Source organism: Agelaius tricolor, unplaced genomic scaffold, assembly GCF_023055355.1.
Source record: "Agelaius tricolor isolate 1412-34295 unplaced genomic scaffold, bAgeTri1.0.p SCAF_26, whole genome shotgun sequence".
NCBI lineage: Eukaryota > Metazoa > Chordata > Aves > Passeriformes > Icteridae > Agelaius > Agelaius tricolor.
In genome coordinates, this window is record NW_027269286.1 from 4,975,293 (window position 1) to 5,002,481 (window position 27,189).

General features: G+C 40.2%; 1 protein-coding gene across 2 annotated transcripts; it reads right to left on the reverse strand.

The window, feature by feature from the left end:
• Window positions 1–561: 561 nt before the first annotated feature.
• ITM2B (integral membrane protein 2B) lies at window positions 562–27,189 on the reverse strand. Of its 2 annotated transcripts, none has more exons than XM_071448302.1 (6): window positions 26,928–27,189; window positions 10,150–10,278; window positions 7,807–8,010; window positions 5,734–5,844; window positions 2,460–2,610; window positions 562–1,288 (listed from the first exon to the last, which is right to left on the reverse strand). In XM_071448302.1, the coding sequence occupies exons 1-6, from the start codon at window positions 27,024–27,026 to the stop codon at window positions 1,200–1,202; spliced, it is 783 nt and encodes a 260-aa protein (XP_071304403.1). In that variant the 5' UTR covers window positions 27,027–27,189; the 3' UTR covers window positions 562–1,199. The 2 variants fall into 2 exon arrangements, with proteins under 2 accessions (XP_071304403.1, XP_071304402.1); XM_071448301.1 differs by having other exon boundaries at window positions 7,807–8,013; window positions 26,928–27,186.

Sequence of the window (27,189 nt, forward strand, 5' to 3'; positions counted from 1 at the left end):
ACAAAGATCCAAATTGTATTACAAAAGAATAAAATCAATCTTGCTTTAAGAACAGCAGTTTTAAGTGTAAATGGCATGATACAGAATGGTATTGGTGATATTTGAGTGAGCCCCAGATTACCTGGCAAAGCTCAGTGGCACAGGCTGGCAGGAGCACCACGATGGGGAGCAAAGGGAATGGCAAAGTCCTGCAGATAGTGAACCCTCCCGGCCCTCAGCTGAGTCAGCCTGACTCATGGCATATGATGGATGATGCCCATCGTTTGATAAATATGCAGGACAGGGATTTCAGACATTAACAACATGTTAGATCACCTTTGGGTCTCCACTCTGATCATATGTATTGTGGAAATGGCCATTTAGAGTTTCAGCAAGCAGCATAGTATTGCCTTTATTGAAAAGGGACAGAAAAGCAGGTTTTTCTGTTCGTATTTAACTTCTCAGCCATCTATTCTATCTTTAGAAACACCACTTCAAGTAAAATGCATTAATTTAAACTGTAGTCCCCTCTTCTTAAAAATAATCCAGTAGTAAACTGGAATCCAGAAGAAAACACAAGACTTTTAGACAAACAGGTTTATAAGGTTTATTGTCCATTGCACATACATGGATTATATACAAGTTAGTAACATAAGTTACTTCTTAATTTTCTAGAAGATTGTTACAGCAAACACTTGCCATTTTAAAACATCAAGTCAGAAATCAATCTCAAAAAGGTAAATATGACAATATTTTAAGAACAAAACAAATTGCACTTAGTTAGGAGAGTCAAATACAGGTTTGTCTATATGCTGTAACAAACTATATAGCAGGTAATATTACAGTTAGAAGTAGCTCTTGCAGTCCATTTGTACATTAATAATTTTTTTCAATTTTACTTATTTAAAAACTGGTGAATATTTCAAAGATTTCTTCTTCTTCCTAGTATTCGAGAGTCACATGAAATGCACTAGCAACTAAGTCTTTATACAATTCCTATTCAAATATAAGAAGAACACCACACCTGAAAATAAGGAGAAAACTAAAACGTAGTGATTTTACATGTATCATGAGATGAGAAGTATGGAAGGTGTGTTCAGCAAGAAAGCCCTGTCCACTACTTACATAAAAGAAGATTTTAAAAAATAATCACTGCACACAATACAAAGGGTGGGGTCATACTGTACTTTTTAAATCTCCTGTAACAGTACTATTCCTCATTACTGTTCACAGATGAGTGTTTCCATAGCAAACTTGTTCTCAAAGTGTCGAATCTTTCGGCAGTTGATGGCTTCACGCTTCTGAATTCCTGTTGTATTGGCAAAGAACAACAGAGTGTCAAGAGAAGAAGGGCTGAGGTACATGAGAGGCAGAAGTTTTATGTTTGCTATGATAAGATGCCACGAGAAATCAGAACTACCCCTCTCCAACCCTCCCCTCCAACAAAACACACACAGGCACACATTCAGATGTAGAAAATCAATTAGCAGGGAATGATCCTGAAAGTGTGGTGAACCAAATCCCAGTACTGGTTTAGTGAAAACCAACCTGCCAAAACCCCCCCACTGGCTAGTTTTTAACTCAGATCAGTTCCCAATCTCCCTCTCTGTGCATCTGTAAAAATGCTTGTGGGGACGTTTATTACTACAGGATAAACATACTGAATTTTTAATTGGATTTTGCCATTAAAACCTTTTCATTTTCAAACATCAATCTAAATTGCTTTTATAAATTGTATTTCTTCTCTTTGTTTTCCCAAGCAGTCAGGTCTCACAATATGACAGAAGCAATTAAACTACTTTGGTGTGCACTTGCACACCATGTGCAGATTACACAACAAGAAATCAAACAACCAAAAAGCAAAAAAAACAAACCACCAAAAAGCAAATCCAAGTAACATCTGAATGCAAATTTTAAGGCAGTATTTAACAGCTCTTCAAGACTTTTTCAAATAATGTTTTTCAGCCATTTTTCCATAAAAAAGTACCAAGGACTATAATTTTCCTGTGAAGACAAGCTCTTATTGACATTTCACTGACACAAGTAGGAAGACATGTAACAATGTAGAGATGGCTTTAATGACAAAAAAAAGCTGCAATTCTGTATGTGGACTACAAAGCTAAAACTTCTCCTGTATGAAAGATTTTTCTTTGTTTTGAGGTGGGGTGTGTGGTTTAGGGCTCAAGACTGAAGAACAGCATCAATGAAAGCCTGAGCTCCAGAAAACACATCCATGCACACACCCACTCACACACACAGACACAGGCATTTTGGCACTCCTAGGTCACTGGGGCCTCGAGCACTTTTGCACCATGACACGACCTATTTGCACACCTACACAAGAAAATATCAGACACACTGAGGCCCACAGAGCTGGTTAGTGCAATAAGCAACCTTGCTTTCATTAGAGTCTTCTCTGAACACTCTCAGGCATCACTGCAGCCTCTGTTAATGCAGCAGACCACAGGAGGAGCGTTTACCTTTCATGGCTTCCTTGCGCTGTAGCTTGTAGGTTTCCTTGCCGCGGCAGAGGCGGTAAATGAAGAATCCCAGCTGATCCACGTTTTCAATGCGATCAGTAACAATCATCTGCTCATGAATCAAATAGGACTGAGGCAAGTATGTTCCAGCCTGTTGAACAAAAACATAACAGCTCTGTCAAAAACCATCTCTTCGTGGTCTGAGTACACAAGAAATGCTTTGCAGTGTTTTTTTTTTCAATATATCTTTGTATTATTTAAAAATATGTATTATCCAGTGACTTTCATTCTAATTGTGCAAACTTCACTACAGTACAGAAACATGTAACAATTACATGCAAAAAGGTCACAGAACTTCCATTGATGCTAACATCCACTGCCGTCCTGCTACAGTAACATCAGCCTTCAGCAGGTTTTTTTTCTAGGTGTACCCACTGTCACAGGCCAGTCCTGAAATTATCATCCAAAGTTTTCACTTAATTAGTAACAGCCCACTAGACCTCAATGGGAACAACTCCCAAGCAGGAGCTGGCAGAACCATGATCCACATGGAGATACTCCTGCTGATGAAGCAGGCCAGCTGCAGAACAGTCCAGCTGCAGTCCATGGGGTTGGGAAGCCTTGAACTTATTCACACTATGGGTCACTGCTCTCAAACCAAAGCCAAGACGAGACCCTCTATCCCTGTAAGTCTTTATGGTGACTTGTAAGTTATATAAGTTATTATGGCAAAGCCAAAGCGGGACATCAGGTGTTTCAAGGAAATACACTGAAAAAGGGGAGAGCCACAATGACATACAAAAGCTTTCCAATCCCTCTCTAGACCCTCCAGTATTATTCTGCCACAGAGGAAATGATGGAGCAATCTGGCTCTGTGCACACCTCACTGTACATGGCTGAAGATGCACAGACTTAGCTGACAGCCAGTTTTCTAACACTGCTATTAAATAATCATCCATTTTTAAAAATACTAAGAAATCTTGTTAAGAGTGGTTCTAATTTATAGCAGTGTAAAGAGGGTGTTCCTTGCTTTTAAAAATAAAATGATCAGCTATTGTGAAAACAAATTCAGATTCTGTTGTGAAAGATCTCTGTATTTTTTAGTGACAATAAACAACTTGAAATTTCCGCTGTGAAACAAGATCATCTTTTCAGCTCCAGTGACATGTTGAGAAGCTGATTAAATGCTATTATTCCCAGTAAAGAAAGAAAGGACTGCATAAAATTCACTTTAAATTTTGCATGAATGAATAAACTATGAATATTTTCTTCACTATATATTGTGAAGAAAACAACAGCAACTTCTTTTTTTCTAAGTAACAGCTTAGCAAACATCACTCTCCCAAATTATCCTGCTCATTATTTTGTAACTAAATCTCTGCAAATCACTGCATCTTAACTCCTGGTCTCTCGAATCTCAGGAAGGAGTCCTGAGGGAGTGCCAGAGCACAGCAGCAGTGCAGGGCCCTGGCAGGGTGAGCAGCAGTGCTGAGGGTTTTGGGGGCAGCCTGCAAGGGCACTCCTGGGCTCATGGCCTCCAAACCACAGGACCTCCCAGCCCACCCCAGACCCAGCCTTCTCAGTTCTCCCTGGGTGGGACAGGAGGAGAGGAAACTCAGCACAGGAATCTCCTCGGCCCAGTTGCTGCAGGAGCAATTACCCAGCACTGGGATTCAGCATAGCCACAACATCATCATTTTTGAGACATCCTGTGCACTGTGTCCAGTTAAAATTAGCCAGTTGGCTCAGCAGCAGGAACGAGGTGGATGAGCAAATATATCTGGGTTTCAGTTTTGTTTCCCCAAGAAACAAAGGAGGCCTTTCATGTCTGTACACTGAAGCAAACTGTATCAATATATAGAAATGTGGAACTTTAGGCTAAAATTATGGTGTTTCTTAAACACCAGAACAGCCCAGAACTCCACCATGTACATAAAATGCCCTCTGCATGTATTCAGAGCTCATTTTAAAGAAACTAACACATTCGTTTCATACATTTTTTTGCTGGTGTAACCAGTGTGACTGCAAGTCAGTATTTACTCACTTTATGTATCTGCAGCATAGTTTTCCAAATTCCAGTTACAAACATTTAGCCTGATTTTCTGTGACATCAAATGCCCACAGCATTTGTTAATACAATGAGAATTAAGCACATGTCTCATAAAATTAGGGCATCCGCTGTTGGGGACAATGATCAAAACTGTTTGCTTTTGCACGGATTTTCAGTTAAATGTGTGATGCCTGGTTATCCTCTTACTTGTAAACCACGCATATTTGATTCTGTACTAATGACAAACTAGGAAATTAACAGATTTTAATAGTGGAATTTGTGTGATCTAAAAATGGAAAGAAAACAGCACAGACAAAGTTAAAAAAAATGGGGTCACTGAGTTTTACAGACACCACATCATCCTTATGTACAGGAAATGAAAATGTGGTTAAATAGCCAGTCTCAAAATAGGAAGCAAAAAAGCAGCAAAGGACTTACTTGTGGTAAATTTTCACATGAAATTTATTTATACATACAAACCACTCAGAAATGGCTAAAATGTTTCCTGGAGTCCTAATTCCAAGGCCTTTTTTGAAAGATGCAAACCCAAATATGATGTAACTGTTCTAAAGTTACAAAAGCCCAGTAAAATATTAAAACATTCTCCCCAAATCTTAGCCACATTTCATCACCTCTCCCCCACTGGACTATTTTGCTGTTCTGTGAAGAAACCAGAAGGCCAGAACCCAAGGTAAATACTACCTAAACCAGCAATTGAAAGCATACATTATGTGCAGTGCACAGCAGATCCAACACGTCTCCTGTGCATCACCCTCAAGCCCTGGATCGAAGTGGGGGCCAACCCCAGGCTTTAAACAATGCCCCTGTAAAAAGCACTTCCCAGTCTTATCTACTCCATACCTTTCAGCTAACCAGTCTTAGTCCAGTGCACACATGCTTTATAGAAACCTCAGTCACAATGGATTACAAATTAAAAAACACAGACTACTATCAGAGAGTCCAGCTACACCACATTTACATGGTTTTGCCAGCCAAATTTATAGCACTAAAGAAAATCAGATTTTTTTGCCTTCCTCTGAATTAATGATTCCTTCATAATTGTAGATCATTGTCTAAGTAGGTTACAGAATTTATTCTCTTTGCAAAGACCTCTAGTGATCATGTGCCTTTCGTGAATGTCAGAGTTCTGCAGAAGGGAGAAAAACCAAAAAAACTTCTACTTGTTCCTGTCTTAAGAACAAATTACTTATGATTTAATCATACCTTGATATTGATGAGCAGCTCCAGGAAATTTTTTGGTGGCATAACAACTGAAGTGTTCAGAGGAATCACATAGCACTTATCCAGGCTAAGGTCAAGATAGGCAGTGAGTCTCTATTGAGAAAACATTTATTTTAATCAAAAAAACAAGAAGATCAGAAAAGTGACAAACAGATATTGCTGAACTGCTATTGCCTTGTGCTGTTCTTCAAATTATTCTTTTGTTCACTGTAAAGTCTGTCCAACAAACTCCAATCTAAGGGCAAGTAAAAGTACAACCAAATTGCAGCCTTGATGAGAGTTTATATTTTCAACAGGGATTTGGGCAAGGCAGCAGGTGATGAGGAGCTCAAATGCACCATGCAAGGAAACTACAAAAGTGTACCTGAGCTGTTATGGAAACAAGAACAGTGTTCATTTATGCTTAGTGCCTTCATTGTGAAACAACAGGACAAAAACCTGGCTCTAATCTTCATGCATTTATATTTTGTTATAGTCTAAAGAGGAAATGCTGCCGTAAGAACAAAACACAGGAAGAAAAAAAATTTCTACAGATAATGCAACAAAAGTGGTTTTAGGTTCAAAAATATGACTGACTTGCAAGGTTAATGATTATTCATAGTTGAATTATTATCTTTATACAGTACCTGAACTGCAGTATTTGCCATTATTTGATAAAAAGCTCAGGGAATTACCCTGATGAATCCTGCAGCTCTGTTCAATGAGCTGTGTTTTACTGCACCTGTTCTTGCTAAAGAAGATGTTATCTCTAGCTGCTGAAAGCTCGGAGGCTGTGTATGTATATAAAATACTGAGCACCAGGAGCCCAGCAGTCAAAATAATGCCAGGACAGCAATCATCAGTGCAGCTAATCTCATTACATGGAGCAAGTGCTGTATCTATGGCAAATGACCCTTGCACTGATCTTTAGAGCAAAGCCTTGAACTTCTTACATCCAAAAGTAAATTTTTAATATTATATTGTTCTTCCTTGCTTCTTAGGTGCTGCTTTCTTTTTTCATTTTCTAGTTTTCCCTCTTTAGAGTCTTTATTCTAACTCTTAACAGAAGGTCCCTAAATATATTCTGAAATACTACTTGAATTACATAGCTTGAGCAAGCAATGTTTTCTTCCAAATCTGGCTATGAATATTTGATAGATAGCACTTTAAACTCTGAAGTTTGCATAAAAAAATAGGACACTTCCCTATTCTTTTTCAGCTTAGCTTAAAAAAAGCTGTTCAGCGAAGTCTTCAAATGTTCACAGAGATTTAGCTTCCTGAAAACCAGCTGTACAACATTTCATTACCATCAGACAGCTCCAACCATGCTGATACAGAAGAGGAAGGCTCCTAATTGTTCTGCAGCTGCTCTTAACACTGAGAGCTGTAGGCCTGTCAACTGCCTTAACAGAAATTTATTACCATGATTCCTATCAATCAAGGTTACTTCTCCAAAAAAGGAAGATAGCTTTGAAACCTTAGTTCAGTGTCTCTAGGAATCATAGTAGCCTGTGGTGCACAAAGAAATTAAACTTTGGCTTCCTGTGGCATCTGGAAAATGAGCTGTTTTCCATGGTCCTTCTCCTTCTGCTGCTGCTTTGGGGGTTTGAGCCATGCTAGGAGAGCACCTCTAGGAGAACACACCCAGTGAAATCAGATCCAATCAGCCCCTCCAAGTAATGTCAAAGCTACCTCAGCCCTTTCCAAATTTCCCTTGGCACCACAGCAGTTGGTCAAATTCTGGCTCAGTGGACTCAGCAGAGCAAGAACAATATTCTTTTCCGTTTCTCATACGAAGGAGAGCAAACAGATCCAAGATTTTTCCCTTTCTAAAAACAGAACTGTGTTTGTAAAAGGTGGTTTACACACTACCTGATGATGACTCTATCGTGCTGTACTTTATGCCCAGTTAATAAATGCTTGCAGCCTGCTGCTGATCAAAACATTTCTGCTGCCTCCTTCACCGCTCTGCTTCCCCCCACCATAATAAATGAGTATATTTATCAGGATGACTGAGGGGGAACATTTTTCAAGTTTTAAATGCTTTCAATCAACTTCTTCAGACATATTTCTTACCCGATGGAAGTCGTGGACGATATCAGCAGGATCGCTATCAGCAAAATCAGGGACTGGCACACTGATAAACTCAACATCTTCCTCCTCCAGGATCTGAATATTTTGCTCAATTGTGTGGTAGCGAGCAGTCTGAGCCTCTGCCCCTGGCTCAGGTAAACTTAAGCCATCTTCAATGTACTTTATTCCACAGAAATACACGCCACCCTGCTAAAAACAGTAAACAACCCAGCAACAAAAATATCAGTAACGCAGAAGTTTAAAAGTAATATTCTCTGAAGAAAAATTTGTCAGACTAAATGAAATTTTTTGCCTTTAATTTGATTCATACACCAAAGCAGCAGCCAGTTGGACAGGACAACAACAGGACCATGGCTAAAACCTCAATTACACTCAACCCAGACGGAGTTCTTCGTTTAAATTCAAGGATCCCATAAAGAAGATTCTTAAAATCCAGTCTTCCATGTATTTTTAGAAAGACCATGAAGTTCCTACATCTATATGCATGTGTATTATTATTATTATTACTATTATTATTATTATTATTATCTCACTGTAAAATTATTACATTTTAATTCAAATCTAAACAGTTAAATCTAACTGTTAAATTATTAAAAGTCAAAATTACGAATAAAACCATTAAAACTGGTCATCCAAATCACCTTCAAAAAGCAAGTCTAACTCTGAATTTGGTCTTGCTTGCAGCAGTGTGTTGGACTAGATGACATCAAGACTTCCCTTCCAAACTCAATTATTCTGTGAAGTTGCTTAGTTTTACAAGACTTCAAGAGTCTGGAAAGTCAATTTCTAAAATAATTTTTGAGCAGTTTTAAGAGACAAAAAGGTAAAAAGAGAAATTGGAATAACTAATTTGTGTCCTTCTGCCACACAACAGGTGGCAGGCTACCTAAGTTAAGTGTAAAATACAGTTCTGAGTCAGAGGAAGTCATGTACCAAATTTACACACCAAATAGTTTTAGAAATATAGAACTCTGCATATGCACATGCAATCAATTTAAAATTTTACATTGAAAATGTGTCTTCAGTGCAATGTCAGCTCAATTCCTGAATGTTTCCTTTAACGCAGATCTGACTCCTAAACAAGCAGCACAGGTTTAATTAAATGGCACTTTCAGTTTCATCTCACTGGCAGGTGAAAGGTGGAGCACCCAGTGCTAAGCACGGGTGAAATGTGCATTAGAAATGCAGCCGGCCTTCAGCTCCTCAGCTCATTAATCCACCCACCCGAATAAGCTGTGCTGCTTAAGCATCATCGTTTGCAACACTTACTTATCCCCTGTAAATTTGGTTAATGTGATAGCCAAATAGACTACAAACTGCAAGTTCAGCTAGAATTTCTCAAGTTTAATGACTTGGCTTTCCACATTAGCAGTTACTAAAATGGGGGAAAAGCAACAGTCCTGCTATCAGGGATAAGAACATGATTTTTTTACCTTATAATTAGGTGCTCTAACCAGTGGGCTAGAGAGATTCATGTTTTGCTTACCCTCTCCCTTTCTGGCTCTGTGATCTTGCAACCCCAGCAGTTTCTGAAGCAGGGAGTGTGTGCTCTCACCACTTGGGCAAAAGCCTAGCACATCCAGCACTGCCCAGGACAACTCCCCCCAAGGGAGACAGTATTTAACTCAGATCTCCCATGTTTCAGGTAAATGCTCCATTTCCCTGGCACTGCTGCCTTCACAGAGCTCCTCTTGCAGTAGTGCTATTTGTTAAAAGACTGAAAATACATTTTGTTAGAGGTCTAATCTTGTCAGTGTGGATTAGACTTGACAGGGCATGTTTAAACCACAGTGACTGTGCTTTTCCCAAGTCCCCTGCAGGGCCCATATTTCTTATCCACGTGGAGGCTAGGGAAGGAGGGAGTCGCCATGGTGCTCTCACAAGCAGCTCCTTTCCTGTACATTAGCAGTGCCTCATGTGTTAGGAAACCTGGGATCAAACAAGGAGGCTTTCAAGGGGTTAATCCACCTCCAGTATTTGGCACTGCAAAAGAGAAAAGAGAGTAGATAAAAATCTGGGACACCACTGGGGCTCCTAAACCGAAGTCCTATTTAGATACAATCTTTTCTCTGCAAAGTGAGGCTTTCAAAACTGTTGCTCTCTTCTATTTGCCAGCTTCACTTCTGCCCTCCTCTGCTTATAGGTAACTTCAGAGAAGGTAAAACTCTAGCCTTTACAAAACATGAAATTTTGGAAAGAAAAAATAGTTTACTTCCTTTGGTTTAGTCTGTTCCTCCTCTTCTAAATGTTAACACAGAAAGAACAGTCTGTTGCTCCTCTTCCCACAGTGAAAAACAGCCCTCTCATAAAGAGTATGTGACTTACCTGGAATGCAAAATATTTGTACAGATAGGCACCACCCAGGAACACACCAGCCAGCATAAAGGCCAATCCAAAGCACATGCACCAGCACCAGGCCCTTCTCTGTCCAACAGGCACAGCATCCTCAGGGTCCTGCAAGGCATCAGAGAGGGATCTTCAACACATTGTTCCCAGGCGGGTAAGAGAGTACATACTTCAGGCTCAGCAAATACAATCACTGCATCCACCAGAAAAGCCTGTATGCACATTAGCACAAGTGTTTAGAAACTTAGCTTATTTGGTAAAATTTAAAACAAGTCTATTTAAGTTGAGCTTTAGTAAAACTTGTACTTTTAATGCCATCATCACTGACTAAATCAGGAGACTTAAGAGAAAAATGTAACAAAATCTCCTGAGATAGCAAATAATAAACAGTGAGCCACTTCCCAGGTTGCAGACAGAAAAATATTCATTCTCAGGCAACCTCCATGCAACAACAGCAGAGCAAGGAAGTCAACTAAGAAAGGTCAGATTCTGTTTTACCTTAGTATATGCAATGTAAGTGAACCCAAAGAACGAACAAAAGATCAAAGGTAGTAAGGAGCAGCAAAATAGATCCTTTCCTATGTTGTTCCATCAGAACAAAACAGCCCTTACCACAACTTGGCTGGCAGAATAGCCACGGTGGGAATGAAAAAAATATAAAGATGCTTTGTAAGTTGTTGTTAAGGAAGCTTTCTGCTCTATCTGCTGTTCGTGCAATACTGAAGGAATGACAGGATGTTTCCCCTTTAGGGCACTAGTTTGCATAACCAGGCAGTCCCCACAGGCATCCTAAGCAATAAACTGCTGCTTGCAAAATCTTTCCTCTATCAGCCACATTACAATGCTCTCTCCTCCCCTAAGTGTTTGTGTAACTCATATAGGAAGTAAAAAAGAAAATAGTAATAACAATAACGATAACAATAACAATAATTATAATATATTAATAAAATAAAAAAATCCAACTTTGAGCTACCCTGTTCCAAGCCAGGATAATCCTGGGAAAACATCTGAATTCAAATAAACACAAAGAAATTCAGTACCCCTTTGCAACCACAAAACAATAATGTAGAAGAACGATGGGGCAAAAATCACTATGAATGAATGAACAAAAAACCACCAAACCAGAAAACTGAGGAAGAGCAGGACAGAACTGCTTGAGAAGGCTTTGACAGGCATAGTTGTTAGTCAGTGTTGTGCCTGATGTGCTGGGTCTTTTTGCTGCATTTGCTAATTAAGATGATACCCCACTTGAACAAAGGTTCAGGTACAGTACCCAGCTGCCTTGGCCCAGTTAGGAAGGAATTCCGCTTATGTGGCTGAAGCAAATCTGACACCAAATGGAAAAGGGACCCTCCCTATAAATGGTGGGAGAAAGTGGCACTTCCTGGAAATGACTCAGCTGTTCCAGAGAAGGGTAAGTAGCATTTTGGAGGGACTTACTTCTTTTCATTGATTACAGAGGGAAATTCCTTGGTTAACAAAGTAGGTACCTAATTCATATGCAGCTAAAATTAAGTGATGTGAAACCCACCTTTACAGTGCACTGCAATTACTTTTCATACAGAAGTGGCAATGCAGCTTCTTTCCCAGGCAACAGCTGCCAAAATCTGATTCAGTAATATTTAGAGTCAAACCGAAGATATTTCACACATTTTATTTTACTTTACCTTGCTAAATAAATACCACAGTAAATCAGATTGTGAAATCTCCATCTTTGGAGGTTTTCAAGACTCAACTAGAGAAAGCCATGGCTAATCTTGCTTTGGCAACCATCCTGTTTCTAAAGGGAGGCTGCAGCAGATGACTTCCAGAGGCCCCTTCAAACCAACATTTCTGGGATACATCACAAGGCAAAGTGAAATCAGCAAAATAACATTTGCTGTGGACTGAAAATACACAATGTAAAGACAAGAAACAACTTTTTAACACTTTTAGAATACCAATTATTTAAGGAATTCAGTGTAAAAAATTACAGGATTACTGATGCCTGATTTTTAACCTGGCTCTTTGCAAAGACTGAGGATAGGATATAATACCCATGCTAATCCAATTAACTCTCAGGTCACGTTGAGAGTCACTGTGGATTCTTCTATAAATCATCTCAATTATAAATCTAAACCAGGTAAACCAAGGATTTTTATTTTTATGTTGCCCTGTATCATTAGGTAACTATTTCCCTAGATATTTCAAAGCATACAGGACACCTGATTGAAACTTTTTGTAACAGCCATCACTTACACCATTCCAAGTTAATGCCAGAAAAAGGGATAGCAAACTGCCTTTGTGATACAGTATCAAAATATTCCCTAGTGAAGAATATAAACAGTATCTTTAGTCTTTCCTAGACCTGCTTTCATCCCCCACACCTTTTTAACTTCAACCAGAATTATCCATTAATGGAACAACTGCCTCTTCCATTTTTTTCATTATTTTCTAGAGTCCAGAAAGACAAAGAAAACATGCACCTGGGAAATGGTGAGGAAGGCACACAGAGTATGAACATCTACCTGGAAATGGGGGTTAATGTCAGATCAATTTTCCCCAAGCCCCCAAAAATAATCAGAAAAAAAGAAAGTAACTTTTACTCTTTAACCATGCTAGGAGGAACCTGAAAGACAAGTTTATCAGTATTCTACCTTAAGTAATTTTTCTTTGATATATGAGATGTAAACAATGGGTTTAATACAACTCTTTTATCCTTTACCACCAGCTAAAGGCTATCATTATTATTTCTGAAGGTATCCCTTGTGGTGGCATGTTAAGCTACTTTGTATTTGTAGTTGCCTATCATTGATTTGTCCCCAGCCTACCAAAAACAGCCCATTAAATTCACAGCAAGAGTTCAAGCCCAGTTGAGACTCCTGCTTAGGAGAATGAATGAAAGCACAGCACCTTAGCACAGGTAGAACCTGAAACTGACAACACTGAAAAGATTTTATGCTACTGAAAGAGAACAAAGAATTCACTTCCTAGCCTGAAAACTACATTACATACATACATTATCAAGCAGTTTAAAACCAGCTTAAATTAAAATATTATAAATAATTTACTGAAGCCAAATAGGTAGCTGACCCATGGCTAAGCTCTCTAAGCTTTTGCACTGCTGCCATAACAGCTTCGTTTGGGCTGTATTGACCCAAAAGAATAATTTGTCCCTTGCTATAAAAATCTGACCCTCTGCACTGCAAAAGAAGGAAGTGCAATGGATGCTCATGTTCCAGGTGACTCATGTTCTGAAAAAAAAGCCATTAAGTGAAAGCAGATCCCCACTAAGAGGGACAGTGCTGAATTAGCGCTTCTCCCCACATGGTTACAACTGCACTTTGTTCCCCGGCAGCAGCGCTGACTTCTGAAGCCAGAGCACAACATGAGACTGCAGCCTCAATGACTAATTTTTCTCTAGGCCAGCTTTCCACTGCCAGGGGTATCTCACAAAAGAAAGCATCATGTACTTGAGGTGAAGACTGACCTCTAAAAATACGCCTCTCTACTTCTCTGAGCAGTAATAAATAATTACTGTCCTGGTCCCTTTCTTTCCTCTCTTCTGCTTCATCCCTGCCCCATGTACTTTCAGCTCCCTTGCGAATCCTCAGCCTTAAGGTGATGCCACAAAATTCATCTCTGATGCAAAATGCCTTAAGAGGAACTGGATGCAGGCCCAAAACTGGCTTGTTTCCCTTGATGAGCTAATTGTTCTAATTGCAAAACATTTGATTAGCCTATTTCCCATGGATAAGACATGAAACAGAAGCATCTCTCTGCCACTTGTACACTAAATCCTACAGTGTTGAAATTAAATGGTTCAGGACTTCTCAACCTGAATAGCTTTAAGCTCTGCAGTAACGATTTCCTTTCAGATAGAAAAGAAGTATTAAATTCTCTATTATTTGAGACTAGCAATATTCAAATCTAGAGTCTTCTCACAAAGAAGTGACAAGTTGACTGCAGTTTTCAGAACAGGTCCCTTCATTGGTGACCACAGCAGTGAATGTAAAACTGTTCTCTGCCTTCTTACTAAAACCATGAAACACTTCTCAGATGAGAGTGATACCACAAACTATTTATCAGAACACTCTCAACTACAGAGAGATGTGCACAAGAACATCTTTATGACAATTAGCATTAACTGTTCTGCTAGTTTATTAAAAAAAATACTAGTAAATTAAAAAAAGAAAAAGTTAATAACCCCATAAACCTGCAAACACTAGCAGTTATTAATGGCTAGTGGCCATATATTCTCTTGCTCTTTTCAGTTCAATTTCAATGCTACTTTTTTTTCTTTAATATATGCTGTATTTTAGAATGGCCAAATGCATGTTTGGGGTAATATCACAAATGTATTCTAAGAAGCTCCAATGCTGAGCCACAAATGGGTATAATTAGACTTGATAATTACTTAGATTTTCCCCTTGTGGCTTTTTGTACATAGTGGAATATAATTGCTTTAACATTATAAAAGTAAAGCAGTCTATAAACTTACAAGACATATGTCTAGCTCATATTAAAATGAGTGAGAAGATTATCAGACCTTGTTCCTTTGCAGAAATTAAGGACACATCTATCTAAACCAGATATGATGAACAACATGCTGTGAGAAGTCCACAATACTTTATGACTGCTGGACAGCTACGCAAAAGATTATGTCCCAAATTTAAAAATAGATAAGATAGCAATAAAAATAATTATGGGAGGGGGAAATGTCTTTTGGAATGAACAGTCTTTGATCCACAGAGAAACCAGATGCAGAGCATTACTGAGTATTACAAACATTACTAAAAATGTCTGCAGCATAATACACAAAATGTCCATAATTATGCATGTGAGAATAACATCTATTACATATACACAAACACATATATAAAAGCTTACAGTTAATGTGGGTAAAACTGGCTGGAAGTTATTCAGAACGGTTTTTCCTCCAAGGTCCTCTGTGTGCCACTTAGCTCACATGGATGGACAGAACACAGTGGGACAGACTGAGTTTCCTGAACGCAAATATTGACCAACTGCAGCTGTAATTAGTGGAGTGGGAAGAAGGGAAGTTAATGACACTCCCTAGAAGTGTTTTCTAATGAGAGAAGCTAAAAAGTCTTTAAATAAAATACTGACCAATGGCTGTACAAACTGAATTCTGTTGGTCAGGCTCGCCTGCTCTGACTTGTAAATAAGACATCTGTAGAAAATCCTCACAAAAGAAAGTCAATTTAAAATGAACTTAATTTAGAAAGAGCTCTGCATTCCTTCGATGGTATTCCTGCCTGAAGACTGCTCCAAGCCTAGTATTCTATTTATTACTTGTTGCAGATGGGAAATTAAGGCAGGCTTTTGCAAGACTCCTCACTTGGCAGATGCTGCGAATCTGGAAGGCGATCATACTGATCTGCCTCTAAAACAGCAATTCTATGCTTACTAACAAAATTAAATTTAAATTTCAAGTACAATCATCTTTCAACTTGCTAGTTGGATAAAACCACTCTATATACAATAGATGCTTCAGAAATTTCTCGCTTATCCAGAAAACAAGCTATGGCTGTTTATATGCAGTTGATATTTGAACATTGCAACCCCTCAGTGCCAGCAGTGCCAGTTCTTCAGTCACGACAGACAGGGACTTGTCCATTTGACCAAAGGCTCTCTGCCTAAAGAACAACATGAAAACATGACCTAAGTTGTGCTGCTGTTCGCTGTAGTCACATATCCTGGATAACCAAGGAGATAAATCAATTAGAATTATCCATTAGGCTGTTGGTACTATTAACCTCTTCTTCTATTTCTCCTATCTGTATATGGTCTTTGAAATAGTATTGTAAAAAACAAAATCTTTTAGACAGCACTAGGAAATCCAGAAGTAAGAAGAAATTAAATTCTAGGAGCTTTACAAGTTCAAAGTCCAAGGTTGTTTTAATTGGTTGAATGTTATCTTTGACGAAATAATGGGGGAGTTTTATTAAAAGGTACAGTGTCTGTCAAATGACTCATTTCATTGTTCAAACATGGTAACTATAACAGAATAAAAACATCAGTATAAGCAGCCAGCTCAAGATCATCTTAAAAGGGGAATGAGCTGGTGGGCAGGAAGGTAGCTGCAGCTGCATGTATTGGGAGAGACAGAGGTGAAGAGAGAACAAAAACTGGGAAACAGGCAAGAAAGAGTAGGGGAGCAAGAAATAAAACTCAGAAACATGTTAGAACATGAAGAGTTCAAATTTTCTGCAAGAAGTAAAGGAAAATTACAACTGTAAGTCAATGTTAAGGACAGGAATCAGCAGTTCATTCACAGCTATGTGATAGAGGGACAACAAAAGCAGCATGTCCTGAAGAGTAATCCAGCAACTCCCAACCAACATGAGTAATCCTGATTTACCTAAACACTGCCTTCATTTCTGAGATAAGAGACTGCAAACCCTGATGGCAGTCAACAATTAAAGAGGATGGATAAGGAAGGAAAAAGCCTGTAACTATTCAAATTGCTGTTTTGGTTAAATTTTGGAGTAGCATTAAGATGAGTAGTTGTCAGCTTTGGTCTTACATGGACTAGAAAGTGACAGGGTACTTAAATGGCCTGAAAGTTGTATTTTTAGACCAGGCAAAGACTTCTTTTCAGGTGATTCACCTGCACTTTTGGCTATATCCTCATCCCAGGCTGTCTACAGCAAGTGTCCAACTAACCACACACTGTATCTGATGTTTTCTTCAAACTGTGTTCCCCAGATTGTTCCTCTTCTCTGTCCAATTTCAAGCTCTCCCAGCTTCCTTCTCTGTGCACTTATCCTATGGGATATGTCTATGTTCCCTGCATCTTTCCCCACCCAAAGCAGAGCTCTCTGGTATCTGCCACACGCAGAGTAACTGGGCACACCTTATCTCCATTTCCTCCCTTCACCGTTGCACCAAGATAAACCATTCATCATCTCAGTCTGGTGAAGAGGAGCTGGGCTATGGCCACAGGACTTTGGCCTGCCACATCAACCAGCATAGCACTCCTGTGCCACTTGGCCTGTGCTTTTCACTGCAGTCAGGGCAAGGACTGCCCTCCTGGGTCTTCTTCTGTACAGCTATTAGCATCACAGCACCTTAATATCATCTTATACTCCTACTGAAGGTGATGAAACACTTCTTTTACTGCCTGACCCCAAACACTGGCACAGTTTGCCCAGGGAGACTGTGAAGCCTTCCATCCTTGGAGATACTAAGAAGCTGACAGGAGGTGATACCAAGCAACCAGCTGCTAGAGCATGGGAGTTGGCCCAGATGACCTCCAATGCCAGCCATTCTGTGATACACATCTACAGTTTTTAAGTAACACTAATAGGATAGAGGATGAGGATTAACAAATAACTCTAACCACTTGCTTAATTTAAAGAAAAAAAAAATCAGACTTCCAGGGGTGCTGGGTCTGTGCTAGACAAGTAATAAAGATCCACACATCCTTTACTTTACTTTGGAGTTTTATGATTCTTCTGCCTTCTCCCCACTCCCCGCTATAAAAACTTCAACAAAACCTACAACATTTGGAAAATGTCTTGCCTCTAAATGTCTGGATACTCAGTCTGGAAATCAGGTTTATTAAGAAAATATATTAATGTTGCTGAATTTTTCTACATATTTTCATAAACTGGAATGATGGAAATTTGTTCTGCATTTCACACTTAGTTTTCTCACATATTTAAAGGAAAGAGAAACGTTCTGGTGCAAGTTTGCAAGTGATAGACCAAAACATGCAGGTGGAAAGCTTGCAGAGGAATCTGGCAAGAGGGAATAATTTTTTAAACAAAACCCCTCAAGCCTAAGAAGTCATATGGGGCATTCATCAGAATGGATTTGCTTTCAGAAAACAAAATTACCACACCCTTTATAGTTACCAAATACCAAACATGGCATTTCATTAAACTGTCCAATTTTGAAAAATGCTTCATTTTCAAACATTGCCAAAATAAACCCTTTACCTATCTGCACTTTTTGACCTACAACTGACTTACATTCTACCATACTCACAAAAACTACACTCAATCAATCTATAACTTTAATGAAGTCTTTCTTTCATCTTTATCCTGAATGAGATCAGTGTTTGAAAACAGGAACTTAGAAGGTTCCTATTCCACTTTAAATGGATCAATACTAAATTATCTCTTTGACCTTGATTGTTCCAGTCCCTGTTTCCCCCTTACCCTGCTCAATTCTTATATCTGAAATTTATTTTTTTCTGTGACTGCCTGATTCTCAGATATCATAATGATGGAACGCTATGTGAATTTAACCTAGATTTCTCTCAAGGCTATTTTCCCAAGTGGCGTTGGTTCTTTCACCCAAGAGATCTCATTAGCATGCACATATGCACCACTGAGCCTCGGAATTTAATAACTCTATTCCCAGTTCAGCCACAGATGGTATGTCATCTCAAGCAAGTTACAAAGGCTGTGTCTCAGTTTCTCTCAAAAGCAGAATCCAGCATCACAAAACCCTCTTGTGAGGTCTGCAGTCCTGCTTCAAAGGAGGGTAGATTCTGAAGCCTGTCTAGGTTGCTCAGGGCTCTTGACCAGTCAAGGTTTGAAAACCGCTAAGACTTACACTTCAAAGCTTCTCCGGGTAATTTCCTCAGCAGCATTCAGCTCTCCTCAAGACTGAAAAATATTTTGCTTTTATCAGTCAGAAGCTCTCTTTTTTAAATTTATGACCACTGTATTTTCAGTCACCTCCCCAGGCACTGGGAGGCTGCTGTTAAGTCCTCCTTGCAGCAGTTTCATCTCTGGGTTGAACAAGCCCCACTCCCTTGGCCACTGCTCACAGGGCGTAACCTCCAGCCTCTGACTATTGTGGTGGCCCCTGCTGGACTCACACCAGTTTGCTGCTGTCTTTTTTTGGATCAGAGAGCTCCCAGCCTTCAGTGATGCCAGTGACTAGCATCCAGCTGAATGTCCATCAGAAGCCCTGGGTCTTTTTCAAGCAGAGCAGCTTCCCAGCCAGGTGGTGCCCAGTATATCTTGATGGCTGGGATGAGTCTGTTCCAGGTACAGGACTTGGCATTTGCAATTTCTGAAACTCATGAGATTTTGTTCAGCCCATTACTGTAGTCTGTTGAGGCTCTTGTGAATGGCAGCCCTGTCCTCAAACACATACACTCTGCTAATACATGTATTAGTGAATTAGAATGCATAGTACCTGAACAGCAAGCACAGTTCTCTGAGTGGAAACCATTCTATATGCAAATACAAAATAGCATTTAATTGTAGCAGTTATGAGTATCAGCACAGGAGAGCTGACCTTGGAAGGGTATGTTTAATTATGCTCTCTTTCTAGACAAAACTCTTGTAACAAACTGAAGGGCTTCAGTGCAATTAGACTATTCCAAGTCTGAAGTGGAGCACACACTCCAGTGCCCAGCACCTGGAGGCACCACACCCTGCAGGATCACAGACCTGGCCAGCTTTCAAACACCTCACCAAGAGCTTCCCAAAACTGCTCACTGCACTGTGCAGCAGCCTCTGAGTCGTGTCTGGCCTCACAACCTTGCAAAGGCTGCTGCATTTTCAAATATGTAAGTGCAAGGGTTTTCTGTTTCTGTGTAGGCTTTATCTTTTAAAATAAATAAATAAATAAACAGGCCTTAGTGATTCAGCAACTATGTGAGATCCACCCCAGAGATCACTGACCCCTCCCAGTTATGATCTCTCCAGCCTTCTCTTTTTCCACAGTCATTCCACCATCTCATTCTACCCACAAAAGAGCAGAAAGCCGCCATCAAAGCAGGAGTTTGCTGAACACTAGGATAAAGACAACCACAAATTAACCAAGGACTTGCATTCAAGGAACTCTACTCTTAAAATGCCTGTGGGTTTTATTTTTATGTGTGTTTATATATACGAAATTATATGTATTGCATACTTAATAATATATCAACTTTAGAAAATTTTAGAAAAATATTTGTGTACACGCACACACACACACACTGACACTACATGGAAAGGACAAACAAGATACCAATTTATTTTTTTTCAGGATCTATATCTAATTGTTGGGCAAATATGACTCTGGCATTTTGTCATGATGAATTTTGTACAGCTGTTGCACAGAGGACCCTTGCTTGCAGATGACACATGGATCACTCAGAAAGGACCTAGTCCTTTTCTCTAAGTCCCTTGTGGTCCAAACCCTACCTAGATCACATGATGTCTGCCACAAAACCATTTCTGACTTCATTGCAGAGCTCAATCTTATTAATTATCTCATTCCTTTGGTTTACCACATCTGTAAAATTAGGACAGATACCCGAATTTTATAAATTAGCATGCTTTTCATCTGTAGATTCAAAGTAATTTCCACTGAGGATAAAAAGCAGTACATAAATAGTAAGAAAATGAATGTTGTATTATTCATACAGATCAGGAGACTAAAAGCAGATAATGCTAACCTTTGTCAATCACAGCACAAGGGGAGAAAGGGGAGGAAAAAATAGGGAAAAGAAAAAGGAATCTGTGCAATAAGTAACAAAATACATAATCACTTATCACAGCTGTAGTTACATTTTTAAAATGTCATAATGTTTTTAGAAGTACAGAATAAAGAATATTTAAAATTGCTAGGACTTTAAAAGGCAGTGTTTATGTTTGAAGGTATTTCCTGAGGGTCACAGAGAGGGCTATTTTCTTTTTATGAAGAGCTATCTGATGCCTGTAGCTACTGGCTACTGGCTAGAAAATACATATAAAGCTGACAAATATTCCAAAACCACAACTGCAGAACAGTTACCTGAAAACATTATGGAGGTAAGTATGCTTACCATTCTTACATACCCCCACTCCAAAGACTATTAGCATCAATATTTACTAAAATGCTGATAAGAAAAAGAAAAAATCAGGGAAAAACCTACATAAATAACAAAGAAAATAGATTTGAAAATAGAAAATAGTCTATAAAACCACAACTGTTAGGTTACATTTGCAACTGCAAACATTTCATTAAAATACTTAACAGAAGAAAAACACAGATACACATTACATTTTAAAATTAAACTTTCCTTGAAATAGATGTTCACATGTTGGATTAAATATTCATTATAATGGAATGAGTTGAAACCATTTCCCTTGAAAATACTGCTGATTCCAAGAAAATTTTCTTTCAAATGATTTTTATAGGAAAGCTCAGCTTTTCGTTTTGATCCACATCTTCAGAAATTAACTAATTTAACTTGATCTTTTCCATTGAACAGAACTTTCATTTCAACAGCCTCTGTTTACGTGGTATTCTTCATACTGCTACACAATGTTAATATCTAAACTAGTTTCTTGAGGCTTATCAAAAAGAGTACTGCAGCACAGAAAGACAGGAGTGAACATAAGAGAAGTACTTCTGACATTTACTGTAAAGATACATTACAGTGCAGGATAGTTTTTCTAGATACTGCACTAAATAAAGCATCATCTAATTGCAGACTCTTCCATACGATGATATTAAGGAGAAAAAAAGTTCTCCAAATACATTTTTAGGGCAAGGGGTTTCAGCCAAGTGAAAGTTTGGGAAACTGAAGAGAAACTATTTAGAACTGCAGAAAGTATTCCCATTGTCTCTCTAGTCATCCCTGCACTGAGTTCACACGAGCTGTATGGTACAGCCATCAGCTCTCTTGCTCAGTCAGCCAAAAACGTGAATGATGCAAACAACTGACAAAGCAGTTATCACAAAGGTCTGGCAGAATACATCCTGTTTGAAACATTAAATATAATTCTCCTGGGAAATGGTTCTATTTCTCAACCAAAGCTCTGTGCTTGTTATTCAGGTCGGGAGGTTATGAGAGACAGAAAAGGAAGTGAGATACAGAGAACTGACAGAGCTCCTCTGTCCCACAGGTTCGTGCCCATTGCTGGGGGTTGACACCATCTCCTCCAGATCACATTTTGGATTTTGTAATTCCAAATCCCTAAACTCACTTAAAAATAGCAAGAGATTGTCAAAAGAGCAGCACAAATTTTTAGAGATCTTGGTTTTTTAGTATTGTCTCAAATGCTGACAAGCCTTTAAGGAACAGCTTTAGGAGCCAAAAGTCTCAAGGCCACAGTTACCTTATGTTCAGGAAGCTGCACTACTTAACCAGTAGCACAAATTCATAATGTAAAAAAAAATGCAGGGGAAGGTATCAGCCACAAGGCTTCTTTTCTTAGGAGAATTAATAACACAAATTTTGTTCAATAAAACTCAATTTACCCTAATTTATCTTTTTGGGTACCCATTAAGTCAAATAAAATAACAGAATGAGCCCTGGGTACTCTTTGTGCCTGAAACTGAAGGGTTTTCATCTATAGTTTGGTGGGTTTTCATTAAAATTTTAGCAACATCTGGGAGAAGAGGGAGAGAATTTGCTCTGTTAGGATTTTTTACTTCTGGGCCTCTTTTAAATAATCATGTCTTAATCTCCACATGCTCTGACAGATAGCAGAAGCTGGTTGGTTTAATGACCTAGTTGCATCACAGAAAATAGAGGAAAATACAAAGACTGCTCTTTCCCCAATGGCATCTGCTGTAAGGCCTATAGAAATTTGGCTGGAGAAAGCCTTTAATGGGAATATGGAAACACCACTCAGCTACAGGGACGTTCCATAAAGTGGGAAAACCTGCTTTTCTGACAGCAAATAACCAAATGACTATTTTTTAGTGGATACAGTAACTTTTGCATATATATATATATATATATTTAACACCAATTACACAAAATCTGAGGCTTTTTCTACACAGCAAAATAGTGTTCACTAGTTGAACAGCTCTTCCTAGGTGGATCCCTTCACTCTGTGTTAAAAAAATGTCTATTTTAGTATGCTTTAGCTAAAGTGAAGTGAATGATTAAGCTAAAGTGAAAAAAAGAAGGTTAATTTTAAAGGTCAGAGTAATAACATTCTTATAAGGAATAAATGCAGAAAGCTGCTGCTTTTAAAATTCTTAACATTTACACTTTCACATTGAACTCTCTGCATATGCAGTTATCCAATGGTCAGCCACAATACATATCTGTGAATCCACAGTTTCTGTGCATAAAGCTGGATATGGTAAATATGCACCATGTTGAGTACCCCAAAAATAGAAAAATAGTTTTAAAAGGTTGCCACTGAACCTGGCAGAAAGGAGCAACAGCCCAAGTCACTGAGGGCAGAAAGATTTTTGGGAAGGCTTAATCTACTGAAAGGCCTTTATAAAATGTCTGAAGACTTCAGCTATGCTCAGAACCATCTTTGGCTCTCCAGAGATCTATTGTAGGGAAAAATGTTAAAAGACCACACATTGTTTGTTTGTTGGGAAACTGGGTCATAAAACACCCCATTGTAAAGACAATGAGCAAAATGGAAAATGAAATGTGGCCTAAGACCCTTCACTAGGAGTATGCTGTATTTTGGCCAAGAATTATGGCATAGAAGTACCACCCCAACAACAAAAACAGAGTTGTAATGGCTGCCTACAGTAATTATGGAGACACTTTCACTACATGCCATAATACCGAGCAGTGATTTATGCAGAGACAGGATTAGCACTCTAGATTTTTCAACTCCTTTTAAAGTAACATACTCCAAAGCATAAGACCACTGCCTTCTGCAAAACCTTTTTTTGAAGATGCTGTTTCCATGATATATCCCCTACTCTTCTTGCCTCTTTCTGTCTTACCTTCCCTGATTAATTTCCGACTAGTATCTGCATCAGAGGTTATTGGGCAATTTCTGGCAAAATCAGAGTATTTCTATGCTCTGTCATCAGCATATTTTAGCTGCAAATGCTCTTTGCTAAGTCCTTGGAAGATTATGTATTTGAGAGTAATCCTGCAATGGCAGAGAGGCAGTCTTCAAGGCACTGTGCTGGGAAAAGCCGCAGAATGAGACTGTCAAAGAATTAGCCCAAAAGCTCATTCCATGAATTTTTATTTTCTTGACATTTCAGAGCATTTGGCTTTATTCATTAATCTCAACTAGTTTACTAGTATCTCTGGCTCAAGTATTTTTAAGTTCTTGGTAATAAAATTGTGATAGTGCAGTTCTGTTGAGTCTCTTCTTAGGGTTTTCTCTTTACTTCAGTCCAGAATGCCTTCCAGGACTTTGTTCATAAAAGAAAGCTTCATAAAATGTTGCAATATTTTTCATGTTTACACTTGTGATCCAGATCTAATTATTTTCCTACAGAAACAATGTAGGAGAAGGGAAAAAAAATGTCCCATATATGCTGTTTTGGAAATGTGACCTTTTTCAGTCTACCAGAATTCTCTCTTCCAATATACATTCCCACATTGCCTCCAAACCTCACTTGAAGCAAAGGGTTTTCCAGCAGCGACGTGATGTGAATAATGCATTTGTCAGATGTGGTTTATTTTCTCCCCTTTCCTCCAAAGAGCTGCATAGGCAGCTGAAGTTGTGGATGGGTGGGGGAAGATCTGTTTCTAATGCACTTGTATTCAAGAAGGCAAAGTTCAAAGAGTGGATCTTGCACTTACCTCAAACGTATCAAGTTTTACAAGGGCCCTCAGTTCCTTTCCACCCGCTCCCCCCACCCAAAGATCTGAGAATAAGCTCCCAGACTTGAAGAATCACAACACCTCCAGAGCTGCATGGCAGTGCTTGTTTCACTACTGTTAATCCTGCATGGATTGCATGGCCTGTTCTACAAAAACTACAGACAATGCTACTGTACCAGCTTTTATTGATGCTTTAAAACACAAAAGCTCAAAAAAAACAGCCTACTCAAGAATTTTGCACACTGTTAGGTGCAGGTCTGCAGTTCTGCAGACAAAAGATAGAAATGTGTCAAGGAGAATGTCAAAGACTCATCCCTCAAGAGCGCTCATTTGTTTTTGGAATTTTCATCTGTACTGAGCATCCCCTCCCAGCAAGCTATTTTGGGAGTGTTTCAAGCTTCGTTCAGGCGTGTTCATCCCCTGACAGCAGTGCAAGAACTTTTAAGTAGCTACTGTGAGATCAGACCGCCTTTTGACCTGGTTAATAAGTGTTTACAAGTCTCATTTCTAGGCAAGGAAACCAAAGTTAAGGCAGATCTTGTATGTCATCCTCAGCTGCTAGAATTTGCAGCTCCACATTAAGGAAATCATAGCCAAATGACATGCTTCCATCAGTATCTGGACAGGGTCGGGAGGATTTGTTCCCCAGTGTACAATTAGCCAGATGTATTTTGTTTGTTTAGTAGCAGAAAAACAAGCCCAATTTGGTAGGCTATCTGGAAACAAACATCATCCAGGGCAGGTCTGGATTCCGAGGTAATAAGAAAAACCCATTTTCTGGAACATGTAGCTTGTGTCTTGCTTATGTGCTTGGTGTCACACTAACCACCAAATCTGGGGTTAGGAAGGAATTCTACAGCTTAATCTGGGCTCAGGGAAGCCACTACTTCCTAGAGAATAGCACTCCTCTAGGAATACCAGCACCTAATGGATTTCATATAATTGCAGGCAATCTGAGCAACAATACTGTCTCATCTGTTGTGGCACACTGTTCTAGAGACTTAAACACTCTGGTCACAGTTTTATCTGAAAGTGCAGTATGCTCAGCGGAAGTATGACATTTAACCACTTGCTGTATCAGGGAGATGTCACCAGAAGCACCTTTCTGGTTCTCCTCGGCTGTGAAATGCCAGCTGATTCTGCAGGTGAAGAACCTGGCCCCATCAAAATCACGGCAAAACCTGCACCAGGGCAGGACTTCACACCACAAACTGAACAGATACTGTCCTCCTATGCAGAAATTCACCACAAAGATTTAGGAAATTAATAAACACTATCACTTTTGAAGAGCCAATCTGGTAACTCAGAGGGCCGATGAACAAGAGACTGTGAAAGCAAATGAAAACAGCAAGACACTGTTTATGTGCAGTTGGCCATTTTTCAAGTTTTGGTTCCCTTCTGAAAGAGCTTAGAGCAAATTACACTGCTCCGAATTAAAAACTGGTTTTGATTACGGGAGCATAGAAATTGCAACCAAAAACCTTTATATTCTAAGCAGTTTTGCACTTAAAAAACTTAAAAAGCCGCCGGTGTTTTTTCTTCGTTGCTGTTTGCAGAGGGGAGGCGACAGCAGCGCCCGGAGTTTGGGTGCTGTTTTGGGGCGGGGGGAGGCAGCTCTTTGTTCCTTTATTTAAGTTCCGAGGCGAAGTTCTCCGCACCACACAACCACCAGGCTCTGCGAACACGCTGCTGCGGCACAAGCGCGGCCGAACCCCCAACTTCACCCTCCGAGCGCTCCCTTGCCCTGCAGCATCCGGGGTCCGGGAGCTCGCCAGCAGCCGGCCGGAGGGAACGGCAGCGGGGGGAACAGCGGGCACGACCCGCCCTCTCCCCACAAACCAGCTCCCACCGCCGGCCCGACACAGCCGGGGCTCTGCGGGAGCGCAGGCGGCCCCGAAAGCCGGGGTGGCCGCGGTGCACGCGCTGCAGCGGCTAACAAAAAAAACCTCCAAAACACAACCCCAGCAAAAACCCCCAACCAAACAAACAGAAAAACGGAACCAGCACAGAGATCCCCGGAGTCAGGAGAAGAGGAGCCGAGAAGCTCGCCCTGTCAGCCATTTTAGAAGCGTGAGCCGATGGGGCGGCGGGGCGCACCGCCGTGCAGCCTTCCCCCGGCCCGCCCGGGGGCCATCGCCGCGGGCAAGGGGCGTACAAAGCTCGGCAGCGTCCCCGCCGCGCTCCCCTCCCCGGGCTCCACGCGGAGCGGAGTGGAGCAGAGCGGAGCGCCCGGCGCTGCCGGGCCCCGGAGGGTCGGTCCCCCCGCCGCCCTCACCTTGGCGTCCGGCGGCAGGATCAGCACCTGGCTGTTCTCCTCCTCCTTCTTCGCCGCCTCCTTCTGCGCCAACGCGGAGTTGAACGACACCTTCACCATGGTCGGTCCTCAGCACCCCGCACGCAGGAGAACGAGGACGAGAAGCAGCCCGCACCGGCGGAGCTTCGCGGGCTGTCCCCTAACCTGCCACCCCCCGCTGCTGCCTCGCCGCGGCTGCCGCCCCCGTCCCCTTGTCAGGCGGCTGAGGAGGAGGAGGAGGAGC